The 22,683-nt window shown below is 38.5% G+C and overlaps 2 protein-coding genes across 4 annotated transcripts in view; one reads left to right on the forward strand and one right to left on the reverse strand.

Moving 5' to 3' along the window:
* ST3GAL6 (ST3 beta-galactoside alpha-2,3-sialyltransferase 6) overlaps positions 1 to 16,540 on the reverse strand; it is an 85,463-nt gene extending 68,923 nt beyond the window's left edge. The window contains exon 1 of one of the 3 annotated variants that reach the window (XM_036744456.1): positions 16,500 to 16,540. The gene's annotated coding sequence lies outside the window, so the exon portion shown is untranslated. Of the gene's footprint in view, positions 1 to 15,733; positions 16,083 to 16,499 lie in introns of those variants that run through there. The other 2 variants (XM_036744455.1, XM_036744457.1) reach the window with 2 other exon arrangements.
* Positions 15,019 to 16,728, forward strand: LOC118837183. The gene is made up of 3 exons (XM_036744139.1): positions 15,019 to 15,054; positions 15,628 to 16,224; positions 16,537 to 16,728. The coding sequence occupies exons 1-3, from the start codon at positions 15,019 to 15,021 to the stop codon at positions 16,705 to 16,707; spliced, it is 804 nt and encodes a 267-aa protein (XP_036600034.1). The 3' UTR covers positions 16,708 to 16,728.
* The last annotated feature ends 5,955 nt before the right edge of the window (positions 16,729 to 22,683 follow it).

The following is a 22,683-nucleotide window of genomic DNA, read 5'->3' on the forward strand; positions in this document are numbered from 1 at the left end:
CTCCTTCCCTTTCTTCCTTCCTCCCTTCCTTCCTTTCCTTCCCCTCTCCCTTCCTCCCTTCTTCCTTCCTTCCTTCCTTCCTTTGCATAACTGGTGTGGAAGAATGTTTTTTTCATCACCTCACTTGTATAATTGATACTGTATTGCTTGCCTTTTCAATGGGTAGGGGAGGGGCAGGTGGCAGGAAGGAAATTTGAAACTCAAAATTTTTTAAAGAATGTAAAAAATTTTTTAAATGCAATTAGGAAAAAAGTGGTTTGTAAAATGTTACTCAACAGTTGCTGGTAGACCTAGTTATAGGTTACAAGTACTAAATTCCTGATTTTTTCACCAAAACAAAATATCTTTTGAGAATGCTAATTCTTAATCCAACCACTTCCAATAAAGTTTCAATCTATATGTCAACTATGTCTCTAAACAAAAATGAAACACGAAATTCTTAGATAAGCTACAGTCAATTAACCCAGATAATGGAAGTATGGATAATTCATAACGTGTGATGTAAAAACTGCTCTGTTCCATTACAGAGAAGAGGAAGAAGAAAAGTTCCCTCCCTGAACCATCAAATTAACTACCTGACCAATTTAGATTAAACACCTACTGAGCAGAATTGTCCTTCTTCAGCCAAATCCAACTTACTAGCTTTATGACTTCAAGTAAAGCAATTAATTTCTCTGAGTGTCAGTTTCCTCATCCATAAATGGTGATATTAAACTTTATAGGATTGTTGTAAGGATAAAATGTAGAAAAAATATATATATATATAAATGCTTTATAAATGATAAAGTGCAAATAAACACTAGTTACTTCTATCATTAAGAACAGCATGAAATAGTTGGGTAAGGAAAACAAGATTTTTAATTTAAAGGGACCTTGGTAATAAAATAGTCCAAAAACCTTATTCCACAGATAAAAAATGCTGCTGGAGCTTCTGGGATTGGTCTCAATTTTTACTACTTGTCATTTGAATTTTGACTTACTTCAAGTATAAACACAGAAATACTGATATTTTTGTTAATGTCACTTCAAAAGCCTTTTCCCTCTTTAAATATATACCATATTAAAGATCTGCTATATTGTTTAATATGATTTTAGTATATGCAGAATCAGAACCTTAACTAGAATTCTTTACACCTGGAGCAAGCACCAGAAAGTACTTGGAGGCAAATCCTGCAAAAGATGCATTCAATGATAGGAGCAACTGGGACAAAATCCTGAGGGGAGAAGGAGACCCTAGGATACATCCTTCTCCCCTCAGGATTTTGGCAGGGACCTCTCCAACCATGTTTCTCTTGTTCTAGACATGGGCATGGAGCACATTTTGGTAGGGTGAATATGCATGTAATTCATTTTTAAGCTAAACATTTACTGACTATTCAATCAAAAAGGCCATTATTTTTGTTAATTAAGATAATGAAACTAAAACTAAAATTTTTTAAATTTACCACCAAATTTTAAAAATAAAACCTAAAATACCACTCTTTTTGCTGTAGTGAAAACCAAATACATAGAAAGATAATTTCCTTTATCATCTTTATCTTCAACTAGATAATTAAGAAAGTACTGTAAGAAAATGGAGGCCAGATGGGGGTGGGAGAGGAAGGAACATGGAGAAAGGAAAAATTCATCAAAGGGAAAGTAAAAAGGACAAATAGAAAAATGAAGAATTCTGCAGTAAGAAAAAAAAGGTTTCAAGAAACCATAGCTATGAAGGAGAAGGGGAGGAGAAAAAATGACTGAAGACAGCAGGGTGGGGAAGATTGACTGAAGCTGCCAATGGTGGGTGGGAGGAGAGAAGGAGAAAAAGGGAGATAATCGGCTTTATACATCACGTGGGGCAAATGGGTGCAGGGACAGATCAAACTCATGTATATTTGAGATAAGAAGAGAAATCTTGACAAAGTACAAATGGCCAATGAGCAGGAAAAATGGTGAGGCAGCCCAGCTTTGGCCTGGCTGGAGCAGGAGAGAGGGAGGCAGAGAGAGGCTGGGCAAGAAGGCAGGTGGTCTGGATAAGTCTGTCTGAGGCAGAAGGTGGGAGCTACACTGTGAGCAAATACAAGCTTTTTATATGTGTATTTAGCTGTATGCACATACACACACATATACATCTATTATATATACGTACTTTTGCAAACAACATTCCAGACCTTAAAACTAGAAGAGCAGGACACCTGCACAAAACGCAAAGCTCCTTTTTTAACAAAAAACAAAACAACATCAGGGGTCTGTATGTAGGGGAGTATATCCAGTAGACACCACCACCCCACCCGCCATGTGCTTGTGCTTGTTTAGAGATCTGGGATTTCACTGGTGTTCAGAATTCCTCATGAGGGAACTCCCTCTATTAACGCAAATCAACGACTTTTCTGCAAATGTTTATGCTGTGAGTTGCCTGGCAGCCCTGAGAGGTTAACTTGCCCAGGTCACACAAGCAGTATGTATCAGAAAACAGACTCTGGAGGCCCCCTTCCTACCCTTCATCCCTTCTCTTCTATTCCATCTGATTATTAATAATAAGGAGTTCTATTGTTTCCCTGCTGCTGAAGGACTGGAAGGCTATCAACACTCCATAAATTTGATTCCCTGGGAAAAGTTGCTTTGTTCTAGTTATAGCTCTGCCTAGGTATTAAATCATTATTCAGTGGACTGCATCTTCAATTTTTAAATGAAATTCATTAAGAAATGCAATTCACTTAATAAGAAATCACTTTAATACAAACTTCATTGAAATGCATCAAATGAGAAAATATTTGCAAAATGCACAACACTTGGTACATAGTAGGTGCTTAATAAATTCTTGTTCCCTTCCCCCATGACTACCCCCACACTTCACAGAGGCAAATCTATGTGATAGTCTACAGATGATCTAGAGATGGCCAGGTATTAGACAATCTACTTACCTACTTCTGATTTTGAGATATTACATAACAAATTTTTCTGAATCCATATTTAAAAATACCAAAATTTCTCTATGACTTGTCTTAAGCTTATCCTATATTGGCATGTTGTGGGGCATGAGCTGAACGGAAATTTTTGATTCAAGTACTAAAGGGATGTGTCTATAAAATTCAGTCATGTCAAAATGTTCCTCAGGAGGAAAAGTAACCACAGAATATGAGGGCTAGAAGCTACCTTAAGAATCATCTGGCCTGACTACCTCATTTCACAAATAAAAGAGTCAAGGCCTAGAGAGGTGATGTAACCATGCAGTCTTACAGGGAGTAAGGAGCAAGGGTAGAACTCACCTACATGTGTCCAAGTCCATTATCCTTTCCTAATCCACAGGCGGTCTCTCTTGCTAGCGCTAGAATACATTACATCTCCATATCAGTAATTCACCTTCCTGTTCTCTTTCTAGAGTATATGCCCTAAGACATTCACAAAATTCCCCAGAGAAAAGAGTGGGGTACAAAATCTCAGAGGTGGAAGGGAATGTGAAAGTTATTTAATCCAGCTTCCTCATTTTATAGACAACAAGGCCATGACCAAAGAGAGATTAAGTGCCCAAGAGTTCATGACAAAGTCAGGACTACAACCCAGAAGTTCTCTCATGTGGTGCTTCTTAACAATCTTTTCTTCATGGACCTCGTTTTGGTAGGCTGATGAAAACTATGAACCTCTTCTCAGAAAACTTTCTTTAAATGCATGAAATAAAAAACAGTTCATAGGATTATAAAGAAAACCAATTACCTTGGAACACAATTGTTAAAATATTTTAACCACAGGTTAAGAACCCTTAATCTAGGGACTCTTCTAGTAGGAATAAGAGGAAGAGAATAATGTTTGTCCTCAAATACCTTGACAATATTATTCCTCAATAACGTGGGCGGCACAAGTAAATAAGAAGCTGCAATATCCACCTCCTGGCTTCCTTCAAGCTGAAGTCCCACTTTCTTCAATAAGCCTTTCCTAGTCCTCCTTAATGTGAATGCCTTCCCTCTGAGACTACTCCCCACATATTCTTACTATATCTCCTGTGTACATAGTTGTTCCTATGTTTTTCCCCCATGAGAAAAGATCCTTGAGAGTAGAGTCTGGGTTTGACCTTTCTTTGTATCCCTAGCACTTCGCAGAAAGCTGAGCACACAGGAGTTGCTTAATGAATGCTAACTGATGCACTCACTTTTTTGTTCCCTTCAGTTTTGACTTACTTTAGCAATATAGATAGAAGCATTGTTTTTTAATAGCTATCATTTTACTACAGTATTTAGTTTATATAGAGAAGCAGCATCTGTATAAAGAGCTGACCCCAAAGCCAGGAAGTTGTTGTTCAGCTGTTTCAGTTGTGCCTGTCTCTCGTGACCTTATTTGGGGTTTTCTTGGTGAAGATACTGGTTTTCCATTTCATTCTTCAGCTCATTTTACAGATGAGGAAACTGAGGCAAACAGGGTTAAGTGATTTTCCCAGGGCCACACAGCTAGTAAGTGGCTGAGGTCAGATTCCAGACCCAGCACTTGATGATACACTGCATCACCTAGCTGCCCCAAAGCCAGGAAGACATGAGTTCAAGTCCAGCCTCCAACACACATACACTGTGTGACCCCAAGACAAGTCGCTTAACTTTGCATCTGTTGCCCCCCAATGTCTTCCTTTATAGAGGACAGAAATTGGACTCTAAGATCACTCCATTTTGCATCTGGTGCCCTGCCCAGTTTCAACTCCATAGAACAAGTTACCTCCTGGCATCCTGTTCCCTGTCCTGCACCCCCTCTCCCCATTCTTCATTCCTATTGTGTGCTGTCTTCCCCTTTAGATTGTAAGCTTGTTGAGGGCAAGAACTATCTTTCTTTTTATTAATTGTATCCCCAGCTCTTGGCACAGTGTCTGGCATGCCATAGACACTTAATAAATACTTACCAGATTACTGGAGTATATTTAACTGCTCAGCGCTTTAGGCAAGTCTCTAACCTTAAAAGTTACACAGAACGTGCCAGCCTGCCTTAGTACTGGGAACCACAGATCCAGTTCCTCCCCTTTTAATTTACAGACAAGTAGTAATCATATAATTACTATGATTTGTCAGGGATGTCATAGAAGAATATTTTTGTTTATTTATACATTGGATTAGGTAACTAAGGTCTATTCCAACTGTTCTAACATACATTACATACATACATAACATAAAAATTACAAGTAGAAATTATATAAACAGAGCAAATAACACAAATCAGCAGACAGGGCTTCTATCTATCCATAGAAATACATACATAGTTACCAAAGAAAGAGAGAAGCACCAACATCATCATCTATGTCCTTTTTCCCCAACTGTTATTCTTTGTCCTTCCTTTTTGAAAAGGACCGATGACATCATAACAGAGTTGCATAAAATTGTCAGCCTCACTCTCTTTTCCAGAGTCATCGAAGTCCAGTGGCAGGATGACTGTTGATGGCCCAGGATGCAGTACATGACCTTGGTGTCTTTGATGTCTGACCAAGCTCTAAGTGCTCCATAGCACCTACTTCAGCCTCCTTCATGGCCACTTGAACAAACTGTTCTCATCTTCCCATTCCACCAGGAGAAGTCTTTTCATGCTTGGAGTAGACATCCCCCTAACTCACCAATGGGTTTGAGGCCTATTGTTTATCCTCAACCTGGTTTAGCCTGTCTGCCTAGATGGTTTTGTAACTTCTGCACACGCTACAGCTTTGGATACCTAGTACCTAGTAGAGTGACTTGCCCACAATAAGTGTTTAACAAATGTATGTTGAAAAAACAAGTCTATATTATTATAAACCTACACAAGCAATGTGGCTATGATTGTCTACTCAGCCCTGGGTCAAAGAAGTTCTGAAAAAGTTAAAATTCTAATTGTGTGCATTTTCAACTCATCTAACCATCTTTGTAGGCATAACAATGAATAGGGTAAAAGCTTTAAGATTAAAAAACAGGTCATTTGTAACAACAATGCTGCTTGCAGCTGCTGTGGAGGTGTAAGGCCAATAACACCAGCACACAGAAGGGCTGCTAGCACAGGATCTTTGATCTGCTTTTCTAAGGAAAGCAACTTTAAGGGGTTTACAATCTCACTTTAATTAAATATACATGTATCATTCACTTAGTTTAGGGGAAAAAGTCAGCACCTTGAACTTCAGAGAAAGCACAAACAAAAATTACAAGAAGAAATTATGTAAACAGAGCAAATAACACAAATCAGCAGACAGGGCTTCTAACTGTCTGTCCATAGAAATACATACATAGTTACCAGAGAGAGGGAAGCACTAACATCTGGGTTTTCAAAGCTTCTGGGGCTCCTTACCAGCTACCCAGAGCCTCATCTGGCTGAATCACATGAACACTCTTCCAAACAGTGAGCCCCTAAAGCAAAATGCTAACCTCAGAATATCTATCTATATCTATCTATCTATCTATCTATCTATCTATCTATATATATATATATGTATACACACACACACACACACACACACACTTCTTCAGGGTCAGCCCACAGAGGGCGTCACAACCATTGTGACTTAAGCAGGTCATCAAAGACTCTTGATTCAAACAAAGGCAATTCTCAATCAACGGCACTTGATTACTTTAGTGCTGAGAAACACTCAAAAAAAACAGCAAAAAGTCCCTCTTTGCTTGCCAATACATCATCTCAAACAGTGATTCAAAAATTTTCCAAGATGAACTTAGGATGCCTATTATCTAATTGAATCCGATACAGCATGACAATATAAATATCATTATGATAATTCATATCAAGTAAACATACATTCCATATATGTTGATAAACAATAATGATGATACTGATATACCATCAGGAGGACCTGGGCATTAAGTCCTTTGTCTGTTAAGAGTGATAGATTAAGGAACAGTCATACACATAGTAGACTGACAGTATGTTGTAATGCAAAGAGCCAGAAAAGTTGAATTTACAGGATCAAAGAATTTCAAGCAGAAAGGGGATTTAGAGTCTGCCTAATCCATCAGTTCTTCTCAGTATGTCAAGTAATACACCTCTTTAGTCATCTAATGATACCTAAGAACCCTTTCCTTAGGATAACACTTTTACTTTATTAATTTAATTTTTCACTATTTATTTGTAACATTTTTAAAATTAAATTGAGTTCCAAATTCTCTCCCTCCCTCCTGCTCAAAAATATTTTAAATGTATAAAATAGGGTTATATTTAAGTACAGCTATCCAATTTTTTTTTAAAGCTGACAGATCTCAGATTAAGAAATCATGATTAATCCAACCCTCTCAAATTTTGGCTCCAAGATTTATTGTGTTTTCTAGAACTCAGAAACAATATGGTATCATGGATATAGTACTGGGCTTGGAGTCAGGAAGACCTGGGGTAATATCAGACCTCAGGCCCTCATTAGCTTTGTGACCCTGGGCCAATTGCCTAAACTCCTCCAAGGGCCTCATGTAAATCCTTAAGCAGTAACTAAAAATTCAAAGCCAAGTTTCCATGTGCAGTGGTGAAGGGAGCTGTAATACCATAGCTGAGAAAAACAGAATATCCTTTCCATGTTTGAGAAATCTTGGGCAAGTTACTTTTCTGCCCTCAAGATTTTTGTAACCTGCCCTACATATAATACAGGATTATTTAACTATGAGGAACAAATGAAATAACGCATTCAAGTGCTTTGTAACCTTTAAAGTGATGTCCAAGTATAAAATATTATTGTAGAAAAGTAGAGTCCACATAGGAATCACGCAGCCCACAGTGTTTGGATTATCTGGACCCTCTGGTTCTATTGAAGCATGGGGTAAAATCTCTAATGATCAGAATTATGAGTTAATTAGATAAAAAGTTTCTGTATGACACAAATAGTAGCTTACGATTTCATATATGGGATATCAATTTTTAAAGAACTAGAATACAAAATACACTTGATACTAACCCACTAATATAGTGAACATAATTTATTTTTTTCTCTGAGTACTTAGAAGGCATCTCAATACTGTGAAGGCCTCAGAGTCTTCATACAGCATTATCATAGGAATAATACTGCAAATAAAAAGTCCATCTGGATTCTAGATAAATGGGAGCTCAAATAATGTAACAGAGTCATTTTGAATAAATATCATTCACCCTATGGAAGAGGACCCAGAAAAGCTGGCCGTAAAGGAAATCCTATTTTCTCATTAAAGTTTATTATGAAAACCAGAGATGTGTTCTATTAGAAAAGAAACTTTCCCCCACAGTCTCTAGAGTCATTCTGGAGTCTGTTTCATAACATGTTAGGCTCTGTAAGACAGACACCAGCAAGGCATGTCTCACACCATGGACCTACTAAAAATAAGAATTTCTGCCACACTTAACTCAGTGCTTAAAATCTGCAGAACTTGGATCTCTTCTCTTCCTCCATATATTATAATTACTAAAAATGTAGATATAAAGCAGTGTGTTAGCCCTGTCCAAATTTGAGATCCTATCATTAGGATTTTATTTTGGACAATGTGGTCTAGACCTGTGATTTCATCAGGATGGTAAACTCCCTTCAACAATGTAGACTAGCAAGTGGTCTATAACCTGCAGGTTTAGAGTGACTTAAGAGTACTGAGAGGTCATGTGGCTTAACCATGGTCACTTTATCCACTATACAACACTGCCTCTCTGAATTTATAAACCCCTAGAGATAAGAGTGTATACAAAGAGGATTCCTTTTCCAGTTTCTCTCTCTCACTCTCTCTCTCTCAAAAGTCTCAGAAATTTGTTCTTAGGGGTTTTTTTTCTTTGAAGTCAGAAGAACTTCATATGTGCATTAACAACAACTTCCTCTACCTCCCTCCCCACTACAAATGTGTTGACATGCCACTTAATTTTGAATGGCTCTAAATTACCCTGATACTGGGAAGGTTCCTATTCTCTAATCGGTCCTATCTCTCTTCATCATTGCTTGATTAAAAAGAACTTTGTTCAACAATCAGCTGGTTACCATAATTCAGGCAATGCATAAATAAGGAGCTGTGAATGCCAAGTGTTTATCACTATCATGCAAAGTCCAAATGTAAGAGGGATTCTCAAAATACAGAGAAATTCTCCAAATATTTCTGATTGTGGACAACATTGTGTTAACTGCATCAAGACCTACAATTCACAGGACCTTTTCAATAATATCCACTACCATTCAAAAGAGACTAAACCAGCAATACACAAAGGGAAAACAAACAAGAGGATAAAAAAGCATATTGTTCAGGCAGCCCATTGAGTAGGTCCATTCATATATTTATCTTGGACATGAGGTGCAGATGAACAATGAGTTCAGCCCAGAATTAAACCAGAGGAAGTAGGTTGTTTTCCTTTCAGGAAACACTACTACACTCACAAACAAACTCCCAAACTGCTTTCTGATGCATAAGCCCGTTTTTTTAACATCAAAATTTTCTTTCAATGATGTTATTTGGTTACAGCTTCTGAAGAATAAAAATTTCAAAGATGAAGAAAAACAAAGAGGCGCACTATAACCTAGGTTGTTGTTGCTTATTTGTTTTCTATTGTGTCCAACTCTTTACATCTTTACGTGGGATTTACTTGGCAAAGATACCGGAGTGGTTTGCCAGTTCTTTCTCCAGATCATTTTACAGCTGAGGAAACTGAAACAAAAGTGACTTGCCCAGGACCACACTGGTTTCTGAGGCTGAATTTGAACTCAGGTCTTCCTGATTCCAGCACTCTATGATACAATGCACCACCTAGCTGCCCAAGTTCAAATAAAAATCCTTTGTTTGGTGTTCAAAGTCCTTTGTAACCCCTCTCCCCAAAAATACTTTTTAGTTGTATACTTTATTCTCTCCCTCCCACATACTCTGAGATACATGTATTAGAGCTTAAAACTTCATCAAATGCAGAAAGGCAGAAATAGTAAATGGCATCCTTTTCAGATCATGATGTAATAAAAATTCCATGTAATAAAGAGCCATGGAAAGATAGGCTAAAATTTAATTGGAAACAAACTAAATAATCCAATACTAAAGAATGAGGGGGTCAAAAAACAAATCATAGAAAAAATAACTTCATCAAAGTAGATGACAATAATGAGACAACATACCAAAACTTATGGGAAACAGTTGAAGCAATACTCAGGGGAAATCTTATATCTCTAAATGTTTGCATGAATAAAATACAGAAAGACTAGATCAATGAACTGGGCACACAACTTAAAAAGCTAGAAAAAGGACAAATTAAAGATCCCAAATTAAATACCAAATTAGAAATTCTGAAAATCAAAGGAGAAGTTAATAAAATTGAAAGAAAACTATTGAACTAATAAATAAAACTAAGAGCTAGTGTTATGAAAAAAAAACCAATAAAATAAATTAACCTTTGGTTAATGTGATTTTTTTAAAAAAGGAAGTCAAATTACCAGTATCAAAAATGAAAACGGTGGATTCACCACCAATGAAGAAGAAATTAAAGCAATAATTAGGAGTTGTTTTGCCCAACTGTATGCCAATAAATCTCTCTGCAAAGAGTGATACCTTTGCTTCCTGTCTAATGACATAAATATGGTGCTGACACCTAAACCAGGAAGAGCCAAAACAGAGAAAGAAAATTATAGACCAATTTCCCTAATGAATATTGACATATAGATAAAATATTACCAAAGAGATTATTGCAATTTATCACAAGGATAATACACTATGGCCAGGTGGAATTTAAACCAGGAATGCAGGGATGGTTCAATATTAGGAAAACTAGCAGCATAACTGACCCTATCAATAACAAAATTAACATAAATCATGATTATCTCAACAAATGCAGAAAAAAGCTTTTGACAAAATACAGAACCCATTCCCATTAAAAACCATAGAGAGCATAGGGATAAATGGAGTTTTCCTTAAAATGATAAGCAGCATCTATCTAAAACCATCAGCAAGCATTATATGTAATAGGAATAAGCTACAAGCATTCCCAATAAAATCAGGGGTGAAGCAAGGATACTCATTGTCACCACTATTATATAATACTATACTAGAAATGTTAGCTTTAGCAATAAGAGAAGAAAAAGAAATTGAAGGAATTAGACCAGGCAATGAGGAAACAAAACTGTCACTCTTTGCAGATGATATGATGGTATACTTAAAGAATCCACTAAAAAACTACCTGAAATAATTAACAACTTTAGCAAAGTTGCAGAATGTAGAAGTCATTGCCCAATTAATAAATGGTCAAAGGACATAAACTCAGACGAAGAAATTAAAGCTATCTATAATCGTATGAAAAAATGCTCTAAATGACTATTGAGTAGAGAAATGAAATGAAAATTAAATTAAAACAACTCTGAGACACCACATCACACCTATCTGATTGGCTAATATGACAAAAAAGAAAATGATAAATGCAGGAGAAAATTGCTGGTGGAGTTGTGAACTGATCCAACCATTCTGGAGAGCAATCTGGAATTATGCAGATGGAAGCATACTATTTGCTCTCCTTTTCTTTTGTTGTTTTGTTTCTTCTGTCTCATAGTTTCTCCCATTAGTTCTAATTCTTCTTTACATCATGACTAATGTGAAAATGTTTAATATGAATGCAATATAGAGCCTATATCAGATTGCATGCAGCCTTGGGCGGGGGGGAAGAGGAGGCAGGGAGAAAAGTTGAAATTCAAAATCTTATGGAAGTGAATGTTGAAAACTAAAAACAAATTAATTTTTAAAAAGAAAAAATTAATGTTGAAAACTATCTTTACATGTAATTGGAAAAACAAAATACCTTTAAGTATAAAAAAAAATACCTGAATTAAAACTCTACAAAAAAAAAAAGAACAATGTTCGACAGCCGAATATAGGACAAACTGGATCCTGAAAATGTCTCTAGGCTGGAGACAAGAAGCCTGTCTAGCATCCTGGAATCTGCCAGCTAAATCAAATTACAAATTAAAGGGTTGGTTTTATTTTGAATGTGAAAATCAATTATATTCTAGTCCTTCCCTTCAAAATTACAAGTAAATGTCTAGATTATCATCTATTTTCTCTCATCTGAGTGCTTTTGGATAATCCACTTTTCCATTTCAAAAGTCTTAAAACAACTGTAAGAACAAACTAGAGGAAAAAATTTAAAAACAAGAAAATTCATACTATATTTTCATTCTTAGTTGTTGTAGCTGACTATACCAAGTTTGGCTCCCATACCTTCCCAACTTACCAAACCTTGAACTCAGTAGCTACAGAAGACTTGCTACCTTTAGATCTAACCAAGTGGTTGAGAGGCCATGACATCTAAACATGACATTAAGAAAATAGCTTAAGTGGAAAAAACCCACCAGTCTCCCATTCATATGCTCAGTGTTCTTACACATTCTTTGAAGATTGAAATCGGACCTTGAATTAAAAACAGTGCAATGAAATCAGTACCAAGTCCAAAGGATAAGTTCATAGATTATTCATGCGTGGAGAGTAGAGTAGAGGTCCACTAAATTAGACCAAGCTGTAGAAGTCTTAAACATCAATAACCGGTCAAAGATCTCTTAAGCCACTCTAGAATTCAATAGGTAAGAGAAATTAAGTGACTTGCCTATGGCCTCAAAGCTAGTATGTACGAGTCAGAGGTAAGATTAGAACCCAGCTCTTACTGAAAGGGGGAGGTGGCACAGTGGATAGAGCACCCAGCCTGGAGTCAAGAAAACCTGAGTTATCTGGCCTCAGACACTTACTAGCTATGTGATCTTAGGCAAATTATTTAATCAACCCTGTTTGCCTCAGTTACCTCATCAGTAAAATCAGAAAGAAATGGCAAACCCTTCCATGTCTTTTCCAAGAAAACCTCAAATGTTTTCATGAAAATCTGAACACAACTGAATAACTTCCAGACTGCAAATTCAGCATTCACTATATGTCACATCTGCTGATCTATCTGAATCATTCATTGTTATTGTAAATACAGGTTTTGTTACTTTCAAGGAAGGTAATAACCAAAAAGGATGCAATTCAGCAATGCCTTTGCTACCAGATGTTTAAAGAAAATAAAAAAAAAATTCCAGGACATGGACCCCTTTCCACAACTCATTAGGATACTTTCTCCCTGTCCCTCTCCCTCTCCCCTTTCCCTCCAGAAGAGGAGGATTAAGACTTCCCAATATCTAAAACTACAAGGGATACCAGTCTAGCCTCACTGGTCTAATGATAGGTTCGCAGCCTAAATTTGAGAGTTAGCTTCCCAATCCCCAGGCAACTGTCAGTAGTACGATTCTCTGTTTAACCAAATCTAGTCACTGGCTTTTCTTTGAGGAGTCTCAAGTGGAGGTAGCACCACTCCTTCTCTATGACCACCTGTGATATCAACAGAAAAAGCAGATTGGACTCTTTCCCAACTCTAAATTGAGGTTGGCTTTATTCAGGGAAAAATAATTATTCATGGAGATACCACTGTATAGACATGACACTAAAGTAAGTGTTGCCTAGTAGAGTTCCTATCTTGATGATTAGATAAAAACTAATTATAATTAACATACAGAACTAAAGCCTAAGCAAGGCTGGTCTCTACTTAAGTACATGAGCTTCTAAAACTCAGAAATAGGTTGTACTTTTAAAAATGTAAACAATTTGCTTCTGGTAATAATGACACTATTTGTATAAAACTTTTTTTTAAAAATGCAAAAGGCAAACCAACTCAGTCCTGCAAATTACCAAATTCCGAGCAACAAAGTGTTAGTCTATCTGGTAACAAACATGATATCTATGTTTTTAAACCCAAGCATAGTAAAAACCTTATTTCTTCATTATCAATATTTTGGATTTAAAGAGGTAAAAGTGTTAAGAAAAATACAGAAAAATCATCTGTTTCAGCAGTTTAGTTATAAGAAAGGAGAGAAATGAAAAGGTATTGGAAGAGTTTCTTAGAACCAAGTCAATACTACGTTCCACTTAAGGGACAACTTAAGCCTTTAAAAGCAGGAGGGATGGAGATTGTAAAGAATAAGAAGTTTAAAATCCCAGATAGATGATGAGGGTGGAACACAAAATGTGGCATATTAGAGAAAGAGGTATGTATGAACAGGATCAAGGGGTGGGAAATTTATGCTACCAAATCATATGTCAAGGAGAATCAATTTTTAAAATTCAAAACCTAAAATTTTTCTGACCTATTGGCTATTTCCTTGTGCATTTTCTTAAACTTCCAAATGCAGTCTTGTCAATATTTCCCTCTCTGAATCTTAGGAATTTTTGTTTCTAATGGGCATTGTTGGTGCAAATGCATTATCCTCATCAAAACGTATTAGTCAATCTCAGTGGTAGTCTCATTTTAATAATAATAGGACAGAATTTAGATAGTGATTTTTTTTCCCCAAGGCCAAGGAAAGCTGTTTATGAAAAAATGTGGATTCCGTCACAACACATTCACATCACATTCAATTTGTAGTTCAGCAGTATCACTAATAACCTAAATTTGCAAAGAAGTCTTTTTCTAAGCTTACAAATCAAAGTTTCAATTATTTAAAGAGCCCTAGGAGTTAGTTAACCTTGTCCTGACTAGGTTACCCAGAGGGTACCTATTTATTTTCATAGGCCTAGGTGTGAAAAGTCAAGGAATGAGTCACTTCCCACAAACTGAAAGCCAGTCAAAGCTAGCTATTTTCCCAGCTAGGCTGGGCCTTCCAGAATTTCTAAGCTTCATGTAACTAATGTGCAATTTCAACAATCATTCCATGGAGAAAGGGTACAACAAGAAAATGAGTTCTACTGTGGGACTTGGTTTTTGAATGTGATCATTTGAAACGTCTAATAGTAGTATAAAAGTATAAAAGGTCAATCTGGGCAGAGCACAAGTAATAGGAGAATACAGCACATGGGATTAAAAAGAGAGCTCCGTAGTCTCTAATAACCTGAGCAGATTTTCAGTGTTATCTGAGTCCTTCTGAAGCAAAAATTACTTCTAAATTAGAGGTGTGAGGCTTTGGTTTCTGGTAACTACTTTCCATAAAAAAAAAAATACCTTTAAATATGCTCTGTTTTTTAAAGAGGAAAATCTTTGTGTGCCCTTCTTTTCTGGTAACTGTATTGATGTGGGGGTTGGGGTTTGTTATCCAAAATAACAACCCACAGGAAAGGGATGGGGCAAAGGAACACTTTCAATGACAGCAAAAGCGTAAGTTTTCTGCTTACATTATAATTAGCTGCCCGAGAAAATTTGCACAATCACTCCCTCTCCCTCTACCCAAATTACCAGGCCACTTTTTTTTGTTTGTTTTATTTTTGTAACTCTAGTTACACTGTAGCAGACAGAAGAATTCTTTTGGAAACTCTGAAAGAACAAAAGTTTCTTTTTAAAAAGACGACCAAAGGGAGATAGTAGTTCTAGACGGCGGGAGCCGCCTGACAGCCCTATAGGTCACTTGCCAAGTCCTTATCTCCCCTCAAAGTGAAAAGGGGTCTGGGGCATGCCCACGCCCACGCTCACTTGCCTGTTCTGGCCCCAACGTTACAAGCCCTGGGCTAGAGGTAAAGTAGGGAGCCTCCCCCTTCCAGTCGGCCTGAGTCAGCCTGGCCCGTTAGGTCTTTAAAGTGTCCTCTCCCCTTCTCCTATTACAGTCTTCTCTCCTAGGGAACCAGCACCTAACGCACCCGCTATGCCCAAAGTTCACAGCCCTTTCTCGCCCTCCCGGATTCCTGCGTCCAAGGGTGGGGGTTAAAAGGTGTTCCCTTCTTTTCTGGCCCCCAGCCCTTTCTAAAGCTGACTCCAGATCCGAGACTCAGGTCTCTATTGAGCGTGGATTTCAGGTTCCGGACTGGGGAAGGGGAAGGGGAGGCAGGAGAACGCCGCTTACCTCTCTCCACCAAAGCCCCTCCAAGCTCGGGGAAGCCAGCTCTGGAGAACGGCTGGCTCCTGAGGAGAGAGCGCAAGAGCTCGGGGTCGGAGTCCAAATGCAGGCAGGGTGAAGCTCTGAAACCTCGGCTAAAAAGTCGCCCGCTCCCGAAGGAGAAGCCGACGCCCCCAGGCAGCCAAACCGCACACAAGCCCCCTGCCTGGAGATTCGAGTCACTGCGTCAGAAACGCGGAGAAAGCGGACGGGCTGCCAAACAGACCAGACGCCTCTGGCCAGGCCGTTACCTCGCTTTCCCTTGCCTGCTTGTCCTCTTGGACGCAGTCGGTGACTTCTGCCGCATTGGGGCACCAAGGCTGCAACCGCTGGGGGTGGAGCACTCAATGGACAGGAAGACGGAGAGGGCCCCAGGCTTGCGTCCTGGGGAGTCATTCAACTACCGCCCTAGGGGAGGCTGGAGGCGCCTGAGTCAGGGGTCGTCGTGGCCGCCTCAGGTCTCTGTGCAGCACCCACCTCTCTCTCTAGAGCTCCCTCGCAGGCCGGGAGTTCTCGGGACCCCGGGGAGACCACGTCCCACTTGTCCTAGACCTTCCCTGATATTCCTCAGTGCCCCTGAGGGAAAAGGGAGTGAGTAAAGCTGCGGCCCCCGCGAGATGTTGTGTTAGGGCAGTTGCAAGCTAGAATCGCAGCTCTATGGGCGGGGAAAACCAAACCTGCGGGCTAGGAGAGAAAACCCGGGGAAAGAGAGGAGATGGAGTGTATACAGTACCTTGGTTAAGCTATGTTTCGCCTTCTCTCCCCTGCAGCAGCGCCGGAAAATCACCGGATTGGGAAAGCGGCTTGATGTTAGAGAGGTAGAGGCTGCCTTCAAGACAGAGGAAGCTCGGGTTCCAGAAACACGGGGAACTCGGTGGCAGAGCCGTTCCCACGCCCTTCAGGAGTGGATCACCTGGAGGAGTAGGCAGCACAGTGGCTGAGGAGGCTTGGCGCACTGGGGACTCTTTCAGGCGTGAGACTGGAGGAGGAGGGCACTGTGCCCTGCCAAGCAGAAGAGGAGTAAAATGAAGGGCGTATCCAAAGTTCCTCAAGGTCGTTCCTAATATTTCACTTCAGTGGCCTTTTTCCCCCCCAGGTAGGGAAGGGTTGGGGGATACATTTTAAATCAAGCAATACTGTACCTGATGGGCTGATTTTTCTAAGTAATATTGTTACCCCTTCTGTGGGTGAAGTTTCGAGTGTTGTCCAAGGGTGAATATGACCTAGAAAAGATTTTCAGTATCATTTAACTACATTAAATGCACCCTAGGCTCTAAAAACAAAACAAAACATACTTGTTTGTGGTCAGAATCTCTAGAAGTATAGTTAATATAAGGGTGTGGGGCCAGATGGGCAGAATGGGAACTTAACACCGGACACACTATGAGAAAGAGTAGTCCTGTTCTGGTGTCAGAGAATTTAGACTTTACAGATTATCTAGTGCGACCTCCTTATTTTGCATACTGATGTGCAGTCCTCGGGCCAGAGAAATGAAATAGACTTGTTTAACCCTGTTCGGGTAGTTAATGTTGTTCAGTCTTGTCGACTGTTTCCTGACCCTATTTGAGTTTTGTTTTGTTTTTGGCAAAGATACTGAAGTGCTTTGCCATTTCCTCTCCAGCTCATTTTACAGACGAGGGAACTGAGGCAGACAGGGTTAAGTGAGTTGCCCAGGGTCACATAGCTCACAGCTATCAAGTGCCCAAGGGCAGATTCGAACTCAGGAAAATGAGTTTTCCTGACTCCAGGTCTGGTGCCCTAGCCTTTACACTACCTGGCGGACCTCAGGTAGTAAATAGTAGAGCCCAGTTTGAACCCAGGTCCTCTAACTAAAAATCCATTGCTTCCCCCCAGCCCCCACAATGAGTTTGCCGGTAAAACCAGATCTCACCCAAATGCTACTCCCTCTCTGCCTTCCTTGCTCTTTGGAGTTAACAAATAATTCACACCTGTGTGTGAGTATAGCCCATTTCCATTTCTAAAGACTTTTACAATCTTATGAAATAGATGGAGCTAGTATTATTTTCTCTTTTAACACATGAGTAAGCTTAGACTCAGAAATTTAAAAGAACTGCCCAATTCATACACTTATTACGTGAAGAAGGTGGGAATTAAACCTAGGCCTGCTGCCTCAAAGTCAGATGCACCTTCCACTACAACTACACTGTATTGCCATTTAATTCTTTGTCTAAATACAGAAACAAGAAGTGAAGGTAAGTAACCACCATAAATCAAGTTTGTCTTCTGGCACATGTCAGGAGATTGATTTCTCTTCAGGTGATTTACACAAAAACTGTACAAGACCAGAACATGTATTAGACCAAATCTGTGGTTGTTTATGGAATTATTCCTTTTTCTCCAGGAAGCACTATACTCAAACCATCCACCAATAAAATGTCTACTAGATTTTGCATTTTGAGGGGACTGGGGAGCCTTTCTTACTAATACAATTACATAGTGTTTTTCACAGCTAGCTTTTACATAATGATTTAAGATTTACACAGAGCTTTGTAAATATCTCAGTTATTCACATAACAACCTTGAGAAGTAGGTGCTATCATTATCCCCTTTTTTACTGAGGCACAAAGAGATTAAGTGATTTGACCAGGGTTTGCAGAGCCAGTAAGTGTCTGAAGCTGGATTTGAATTCTGGTCTCCTTGAGTGCATGTCCAGTACTTTATCCAGTATCTTTAAAGAGAATGGTGTGTATTTTGTTTACATACTGATAAGTTTGCTAAAGGATCTAGATAATTTCAGTGAAGAAAGAGCCTCCTTACTTTCATTACTTCCCTATCTACCAATTCCCATCAGTCAATCTATGTACATCCTTCTCTAAACACGTATTATATATAGACACACACACACACACACACACACACACACACATCTGTCATTCCTTTCTTTCTGTAATCTATTTTAAATTCAGTAAAGTGCAGCACAGAAACCCTAAACAGTGACATGGCAAGGTTGGTTTCCTTTAAATAACAACATCAATGTCCAAATGTTGGTTGGGAAATAGCTTGTCTCAATCTTGTATGATTGTGTTGCAATGGAGAGTTCATGAATCCTCCACATTACATCTAGTCAATTATATTTTACATAGAGGAAACAAATGATACTATGTTTATTACTGTGTAAGCAGAAATGGTTTGTTTTGTAGTTCCTAACAATAACTCATACACTATGGACTAGTATTATTTTTATCAGGTTTTTGTTTGTTTTCATTCTAAAATTTTGCATACTTCTATTATTTTAAGAGTTGTAAAAGAGAACTGAACTTGGAAGAGATTATAAGATCTCAGATTCAGCATTTTTGATTGATAGTGAAGAAAAGTTGACAAAAGAAAACAGTAGTCCTGACTCCTTTACTATTAAAGTTTTGATGACAACAATGTATTTTATTTTGGGGGTGTGTTTGTGCGTAGTATATTATATATAACATGTATATGTATATATACACACACATATATATGTATAAATGGATTGTTGTTGGTCAGTCACTTCTGACCCTTCATGATCCCAGGATTTTCTTGGCAAAGATACTGGAATGGTTTGCCATTTTCTGCTACAGCTCATTTAACAGGTAAGGAACTGAAGCAAACAGGGTTAAGTGACTTGCCTGGGGTCACACAACTAGTAACTATTGGAGGACTGATTTAACTTGAGTCTTCCTAACTTCAGGTCTGGTGCTCTGTCCACTGTACCACCTAGCTCTGTGTATGTGTGTATATACATAAACACAAATATACATACACACATATATATTTAAAATTATTATCGTAAAAATTAAGTTTATTAAATTTAACTTACAAGTTTAAATTTAGAAATTATACATTTAATTTAATTTATTAAAATTAAGTTTATTAAGCATCATATAAAATGGAAGTATGCAAAAATCCAAGAGGTGGCTGTGACATCTTGAAGAAGGATCCATGCTCCCTCTGCCCCCTCTCCCAAAGCTGATAAAAGGAAGTCTAAATCTAAAATTAGAAAGTTCACAATGAGTTACTACATACAAAGCTTTGGTCCCACTCATAGTTATCTTATAACCTTAAGTTAAACACTTGAGGTAAACATTTACTCTCCCATAACCTGGCTGGTTATATTTGAGATTTCTGTAATCTTTCTCTAAAGTGAAAGCAGAGGGAGACCTCATGTCATTTATTGCTCTAGCAAGTCGAGGGGAATATACAGTTGAAATGCCAGCCAGATGGCCAAGTGGACAGAGTACACTGGGCCTGGAGTCAAGAAAACCCTAGTTCAAACGGTGCCCCAAACACTCCTCTGTGAGGGAGGCTGGGCATGCAATCATTTCTGTTTGTAAATGTTTACAGACGAGGAAAGGGGCTTGCATTTATTTTGCATTTACTCTGTATATATTTGTTTGGTATCGACATATATATGTACCTGCTATCTCTTCTTAGAGGCCACTATGTCATACAGTGGATAGAGTACCAGAGCCCAGAGTCAGGAAAATCTGAGTTCAAATCCAAGCTCAGATACTTAGTAGTTGTATGGCACTGGGCAAGTCATTAAACTGTTAGCCTCACTATCCTCAATTTTAAAATGGGGATAATAAAAGCATCTATCCAAATGAGATGAATAATTGTAAAGCACTTAGCACAGAGCCTGACATATGATAGGCACTTTAAAAATATTCCTTCTTAGGTGGCGGAGCCAAGATGTTAAGGATTGAAGTTCCAACAACATCTCGCTCACCTATATAGGAGAGGAGAGATGCACATCCCACAACTTCTTTGGTTCTTCACATCCTTGGCAGGGCTGGTAACTAGACTCAAACCCAGCAGTCTGCCTCTTGCCATTGGGCCTTCACAGTCAGTCAACATGCATTTATTAAGTGTATAGGAAGTAGCAGGCAATGGTGTAAGTCTGGATTTACAAAGAAAGTTAAAAGATAGTTCCTGTTCTCAGGGAGCTCAGAGTCTAATGGGGGAGACAACATTCAAACAACTATGTACAGGCAAGAGATATGAAGGATAAATTGGAGATAACCAGTAGAGAGAAGGCACCAGCAGTAAAGGGGATCAGGAAAGGCTTCTTGTAGAAGGTGGGGTCTTAGCTGGAACATGAAGGAAGCCAGGGAAGTTAGGGGCAGAGATGAGGAAGGAATGAATTCCTGGCATGAAAATGCAAGTAATTGGGAGATCTTGGGAATATCTCGTTTCAGGAACAAAAGTAATGTGTAAGAAGACTGGAAAGGAGAGAAGGCTTGGCTATTTGATGAAGGGCTTGAATATCAGATAATTTTATATTTGATCCTGGAGATAATGGGAAGCCACTAATCATACCCACATGGTCAGATGGAGAGTTTAGAAAGATCTGTTTCACAGATGAGCAGAGGTTAAACCTGAGACAGTGAGACCAACCAACAGGTTTTCACAATAGCCCAGGCATGAGGTGATATGGGACTGTGCCAGAAAGGCGGCAATGTCAGAGAAGGTAAAACAGCATTTAGCAACAAATTAGATATGAGGGGTGAAAAAGTAAGAAGTCAAAGATAGCACTTACTCTCCTAAGTTGTTTGTACTATCAGCCTTTATATCTAAATTGTGCGACCATTTTGACCTTATTTTGGTGTACTGTATAAGATGTTGGTCTATGCCCAATTTCTGCCATACTGCTTTCCAGTTTTCCCAGCAGTTTTTGACAAATAGTGAGTTCTTATCCCAGAAGCTAGAGTCTTTGCATTTATCAAACAGTAGATTACTATAGTCATTGACTGCTGTGTCTTGTGTACCTAACCTATTCCAGTGTTCTACCACTCTATTTCTTAACCAGAACCAAGTAGTTTTGATGATTGCTGCTCTATAATACAGTTTTAGATATAGTATTGCTAGGCCAGCTTCTCTTACATTTCTTTTCATTAATTCCCTTGATATTTGGGACTTTTTTATTCCAGATGAATTTTCTTATTATTTTTCTTAGCTCTATAAAATAATTTTTGGTAGTTTGATTGGTATAGCACTGAATAAGTAAATTAATTTAGGTAGAACGGTTATTTTTATTATATTAGCTCAATATACCCATGAGCAACTGATATATTTCTAATTATTTTATTTGTGTGAAAGTGTTTTGTAACTGTGTTCATATAGTGCCTGGGTTTGTCTTGATAGACTCCCAAATATTTTATATTGTCTGCAGTTACTTTAAATAGAATTTCTCTTTCTATCTCTTGTTGCTGGGCTTTGTTAGTAATATATAGAAATGCCCATGATTTATGTGGGTTTAACAAATACTCTTTACAGAAAGAAACACTGGAGAAATTTTAATTGTTCATGGGAAGAACAACCTAATATAAAACAAATGACAACATGACCTAACTTAATTTACTTTTTCAGTGGCCTGTCAATCAAACTACTAAATGATTGCTTTATGGAGAAAAAAATAGTAACAAAATTAATCTGGAAGAACAAAAAGTCAAAGAGTCCCAAGGGAAATAATAAAAAAAGAAAGATGGGAATAACAGGAGCCCAATAGTGCCAGATCTCAAATTATACTACAAAGCAATAGTCATCAATGATTGGGTACTGCTTGAAAAATGAAGAGGTCAATGAAACAGATTAGGTACAGAAGCAGATGAGCATAGTAGCCTCGTTTCTAGCTGCTTCTGGAATTCTCAGCCCACAGATAGTAAGGGGGTTGAACAGCTAGTCAGAAGGAGATTACAGGAGTCTCTGTGCTGGCACTGGGGGCAGGACCCTATTGCTTTGCTCCTACTTGGATCTGGGTCCCAGTCCTGGGTGGCAGTCCCAGGGCAAGGAGGAGCACTAGCACACCAGAGTTTGTGGCCTTTGTCACACTTCTACGGCAGAAAAGAGAGCTTGTACTCACTCACAGACCAGAGTACGGGCCAGGAGAATAGTAAATGCACCTCTCTTTGGATTATACTACCTTT

The sequence above is a fragment of the Trichosurus vulpecula genome, chromosome 2 (genome assembly GCF_011100635.1).
Source record: "Trichosurus vulpecula isolate mTriVul1 chromosome 2, mTriVul1.pri, whole genome shotgun sequence".
In the NCBI taxonomy this organism is placed as follows: domain Eukaryota; kingdom Metazoa; phylum Chordata; class Mammalia; order Diprotodontia; family Phalangeridae; genus Trichosurus; species Trichosurus vulpecula.